Source organism: Leptonychotes weddellii, chromosome 5 (genome assembly GCF_054177405.1).
Source record: "Leptonychotes weddellii isolate Sample4059 chromosome 5, ASM5417740v2, whole genome shotgun sequence".
Taxonomy (NCBI): Eukaryota; Metazoa; Chordata; class Mammalia; order Carnivora; family Phocidae; genus Leptonychotes; species Leptonychotes weddellii.
The window spans coordinates 153,209,378-153,214,711 of record NC_138373.1 but is presented as its reverse complement, the minus strand read 5'-3'; the positions used below and the strand labels follow the sequence as shown (position 1 = coordinate 153,214,711).

The 5,334-nt window shown below is 49.6% G+C and overlaps 1 protein-coding gene and 1 long non-coding RNA gene across 2 annotated transcripts in view; both read left to right on the top strand.

Moving 5' to 3' along the window:
* Positions 1 to 5,334, top strand: part of LOC145721388 (uncharacterized) — a 185,703-nt gene that overhangs the window by 127,132 nt on the left and 53,237 nt on the right. The window lies entirely within an intron of this gene.
* RANGAP1 (Ran GTPase activating protein 1) overlaps positions 3,056 to 5,334 on the top strand; it is a 31,429-nt gene continuing 29,150 nt past the window's right edge. The window contains 1 exon segment of the mRNA XM_081819120.1: positions 3,056 to 3,136. Coding sequence (XP_081675246.1) covers positions 3,097 to 3,136 — 40 coding nt within the window. The 5' untranslated portion in view covers positions 3,056 to 3,096.

Genomic DNA, 5,334 nt, shown 5'->3' with positions numbered 1-5,334 from the left:
GGACTCCAGGATCATGACCTGAGCCGAAGGCAGTCGCTTAACCAACTGAGCCACCCAGGCGCCCTAAATATAATCTTTGAAAAAAGATTTATTTATTTGAGAGAGAGAGAGCACGCAGGGGAGGGGGCAGAGGAAGAGGGAGAGAGAATCCCAAGCAGACTCCATGCTGGGTGTGGAGCCTGATGTGGGGCTCCATTCCAGGACGCCGAGATCACCACCTGAGCTGAAACCAAGAGTTGGACGCTTAACCGACTATGCTACCTAGGCGCCCCCAGGAACAAAAGAATTGCTTTTTTTTTTTTTTTTTTAAGATTTTATTTATTTATTTGAGAGAGAGAGAGAGCGCGCACGCAAGCAGGGGAAGTGGCAGAGGGAGGAGCAGGCTCCCCGCCGAGCTGGGAGCCCAATGCGGGGCTGGATCCCAGGACTCTGGGATCAGGACCTGAGCTGAAGGCAGATCCTTAAAACCAACTGAGCCACCCGGCGCCCTGGAGCAAAAGAATTCTTAAAAGAGAAAATAATCTACCAAAAGTATTTGGTATCAGGAAACTCTCCAGAAACTTTAGACCAGCATTTAACCTCCTCCATAGACAACATCCTTTTCTGTCTCACTCACCTTTGGATTCTCAGAGCCAGAACAGTGCCTGGGACATAGTAGATACTAGATTACTATTTGTGGGGGGAATGAATTATTTTAATTATGGTTATTTATCAAAGTTTAAAAAAGGTCATGTATTCTGATGGGGAGCCTTGAGCTTGAACCCAGGGGAGAATGTGGTTTGAGTGGCCTTTAACAGATGATGTAGCAACCCCTTCCCACCAGGGGAGGTGAACCTTGGGGGTGAGGGGGCAGGCTCCCCTGCAATGCTGGGAGGCCAGGCCCACCTTTCTCTAGGGGCCCTAGGCAAGCACCAGCACCGATGGGTCTTGGGAATCTCTCTCCACATTCCTCACATGTTTGGCATAATTCAGGCCTTTGTTTTTGATCTCATTAAATGGCAAGTCTGCAGCCTTAGTAGTTCTTAGTAACAGTATAAATATTGTTATTTATTCCATTTACAATTAGCAATTAAGTTTGTTTTCAGGCACCACAATGGAATTTAAAACACTCAGTTAAAGTAAACTAAATGAATCAGAGGCAGCCTGCTTTTCTCTTCAAAACATTCTTTAAAAAAAAAAAAAGGGAAAAAAGCTGCATAACAGAGACAGAAAGGTCTAAAACATTCCCCTTTACCCTTATACCCACCTCATACTCACAAAATCACTTGTTTTACATGTGTGTTGAAAAGGACCCGAGAGATCTGGCTTCTGCTGTCTCTTATATTGGGGCGCCTGGCTGACTCAGTTGAAAGAGCATGCCACTCTTGATTACGGGGTCATGAGTTCAAACCCCATGTTGGGCATAGAGCTTACTTAAAAAGAAAAACAAACTACTGTCTCTTGTCTACGTTACTGTGTAATTTGGGGAGGTTACTTAACCTCTCTGGTCCTCAATTCTTTGTGTTGAAAAGAAGAAAGGCATGGCCTGAGATGACTCAATCCATGGGTCAAAGGCTATGATTCCATTTACTGGGCACGTCAAACTACCTCTCAGGTGATAACTTGAAAGGGAGAGAGTTGGAGAAAGAGGAGAGATGACAAATGCGTTGCTTGGAAACACTGATGGCTCTGGACTCCTCTGACACTGTGTACCATTGGGTAATCTCCTTCTCTTTTTAAACCCCAGCCTTCGGCGCCTGAGTGGCTCAGTCTTTAAGCGTCTGCCTTCTGCTCAGGTCATGATCCTGGGGTCCTGGGATCGAGCCCCACATCGGGCTCTTGGCTCTGCCAGAAGCCTGCTTTTCCCTCTCACACTCCCCCTGCTTGTGTTCCCTCTCTCGCTGTCTCTCTGTCAAATGAATAAATAAAATCTTAAAAACAAAACAAAACAAAAAAACAGTCTTCCCATTTTAAAGTGGTTTGAGATAGAATCTAGATTCAGGAGTAACAGAATCTGGATTGCTAAGGACTGATGTCTGGCTGGTTTGGTGATTTTGAGCTTTGAATGTGAACATGTTCAGGCAGAACATTTACTCTCCGGTTCTCCACAAGCCCCACCAGGCTCCCATTACCTCCTAACACCTCTCTGGCCCTTGAAGGCTGTTGTTTCTTTTTCTTTCGTTTGAAATTAAATAGGCTCCATACCCATTGCTGGGCTTGAACTCATGACCCTGAGATCAACAGTCACATGCTCTACCAACCGAACCAGCCAGGCGCCCTGAAGCCTGTTGTTTCTTACTAAGAATTCCCTTCCAATCCTGAAAACCCTATGATCCATCAGCTAGGCGAGGACAGGGAAGATCGCCTAAGATATCCTACCGTCCGCCCTCCTCTTCCCTTTGGGAGGTCCTTGTCAGAGGGTCAAGGAAGGCCTCGGGAAGGAAAACTGGAAAAGGGAGGCTGGGGATCACCCCAAGGAAAATCCAGACTGATTTGATAGGTCCTAGCTGTAAACAGCACAGGAATAGCATCAGGCCTAATTGGGAGCATCTCAGCCTTCTTGGATGATGACTCATTTTAAGCAAACATCCAGTGACCCTGACTGGAATCCAGTTCAAATGAGGAAACGTGAAGCACGTAACGACAGGTGAATCCCGGAAAAGATGCTGCCAAGATGGGCACAGTACCTGCCCCAAAGCTCTCCCAGGTTGACAAGGATGCTGCCAATAATAACTATTAACGTTGTGAAAAAGCCTTCAGAGCTGCAGATCAACCACTGTGGGGCCCAGAGGAAGGTGACTCATTCTGGACAGAATGGTGTAGAAAAGCCTCCCGGAGGAGGTGGCATTTGATATGGGCCTTGTAGGCAGAGGAGGAGAGGGAGGGTGGAAAGAAGACCCACATCTGAGTAGTGGTGTGAACCAGGGTATGGAGCTTGTTTTCTCATCTCTGTGCTGGAAGGGGTGCAATGATGCCCGCTTCCTTTGTGGTTGTAAAGATTAAATTAGCTGTGTGTGAAAAGATCTGGCACATAATATATTTAACTTTCAATTGCAGGTAAAGCAAAAGCATGTGCGTAGGCCAAGTTGTGAGAGGTGACTTTGGAGAAGGCTGCATATGTTGATGGTGATTATGTCTGGGTGCTGGAGTTTCTCGGGTAATGTTTACTTTTCTCTGTATCCTGTTCTATGTTGGTTGAAGTATTTATAGCAAACACATGTTATTTATATAATGGATAAAATGTTCTTTGCGAAAAGAAAAAAAGAAAAGCTATTTGTGTTCTGATACCTAAAAAATTCAAACCTAGGGAAAAGTGGCAAAAGTGTTCAAAGAACTCCCATATACCCCCTCACCCAGATTCACTTATTTTGAACATCTGGTCACATGTGCACTCTCTCTATGTATATACACATTTTTTGAACCATTGGCAAGTCAGCTGCTGATATCACACCCCTAATTATTTCAGCATTCATTCCCAAGAACAAAGGCAGTCTCTTACATAACCCAGCACAATAATAAAAATCAATACATTTAACATTGATACAATACTATCATCTAATATACAGTCGAGTTTTGCTGATTGTCTCCATAATGCCCTTTACAGTAATTTCCTCCCCAATCCAGGATCCAATCCACGACCATTGGTTGCATTTAGTTGTCATGTCTTTTTAGTCTCCTTTAATCTGCAACAGTTCCTCAGATTTTCTTTGTCTTTCATGACACAGACATTTTTGCAAGAGTACAGACCAGTTATTCTGTAGCCGAAGAAACTGTAACTCAGTTTGGGTTTGGCTGATGCTTCCTCAGGATTAGATTAATTTTATGCACTGCTGACTGCATGGTGACGCTGTGTCCTTCTCAGTGCCTCACATCAGCAGGTGTGCAATGGACGTCAGTTTGTCCTATTACTCATGTTAACGTGGACCATTTGGTTAAGATGGTGTCTCAGCTTCTCTACCATAGGGTTAACTATTTCCCTTTTTAATTATCAAATAACTTGCGGCTATTTATGTGAAAGACTTCGAATGGACTTTCAATTTCATGGGAGAAAAAAGGCGAGGCTTTCCTCTGAGTAAATGGATACCTATTTTTTGCCGAACAGACCCAACAGCTCGCCTTCAGGAGCACCAGCCTTTGTCAATAAAGTTACGTGAGCGTTAACCTTTCCGGAAGGGCTGAGTAGGCTGGACCGCAAGGCATGGAGGGAATTGTAGTCTCCCTGGGCGCCCGGGGTTACGCGCCGCCCTGTGGCCTCCTGGAGAAAGAGCCCGAAGCCGAAAAGGGAGGGCGCAGAGGGAGCCGGCGGAGGCGCGCTGGGACGCGGTGGGTCACGGGACTGGTAGTTCGCGGGCGCGCTCCTGCCGCGGTCGCCGCGCCCCGCGCAGAAGAACTGGACTACCATACCCGATAGGCCACGCGCGCGGGGGAAGGTGAACCCGGCCTGGGCCTCGAACAAATCAAATCGAAGGAAAGAAACTGCCGGCTTTCAAAATCCTCCTCCTCCGCCATCATCCGCCGCCGTGCGGGGAGCAGGTGGTGTCGGAAACGGGAGTGGCGAGAACTGCCGGGAGAGCTGACGGAAGAGCGGGCCGGGTATCGGGACCTCTGGGCTCAGAGGCGGCGACCCCGACCTGACCTGACCCGGACCGTAAATCATTCCCCGCCCTTGCCGGGCGGACGCGCGCGCTCAGGTTGCCCCACGCGCCGGCGCCGCCTGTTTACGGTAAGGGTCGGGGTCCCTTTCCTTTCCCCGTCACCTGCCTGGGATGGGGGCGGGGGGCGGCGCGGCCCTGCAACTGGGCGAGGAAGATGTGGCGCCCCTGAGCGCCTTCTGGGTGTCTTCTCGGCCTTCTCCCCTGCGCTTCGACGGCCAAGCGCGGAGGGGCTGAGAGAGGGGGTGCTGGGGGGGCGCAGCCCCTTTTCCCAGATGGGGAAGCTGAGGCTTGGAGAGGGCGTCTGGCGCAGCTGCCAGCAGTGGCGTCTCCCGTTGGCGTCGGTGACAACTGGGGGCGGTGCGCGTCCGCCGGGGATCCCGGATGGGGCTCCCGCGCCGCCCGCCTGTCATTCGCGGCCCGCACTCGCGCGTCGCTCCCCTGCCGCCGCCTCCCAAGAGTCCCACGCCCGTCGCCCCTGGGATCGCCGTGAGCCACTGCTGACGCTTCGCAGGCGCGATGGATGTGCACCTGAGAAAATCTGCGACTTTCGTTCCCAGAAAGGAGAGGACCGTTTGTGTATTTACTCTCCGTCTTTGCTCTGCTGCTGACCCTTTGCAGACCTTGGGCAAATCAAGCACCTCTCTGTGCTTCGGTTTCGTAGTCTTTAAAGTGGATGGTGCGTGTGTATTGGACTGAGGAA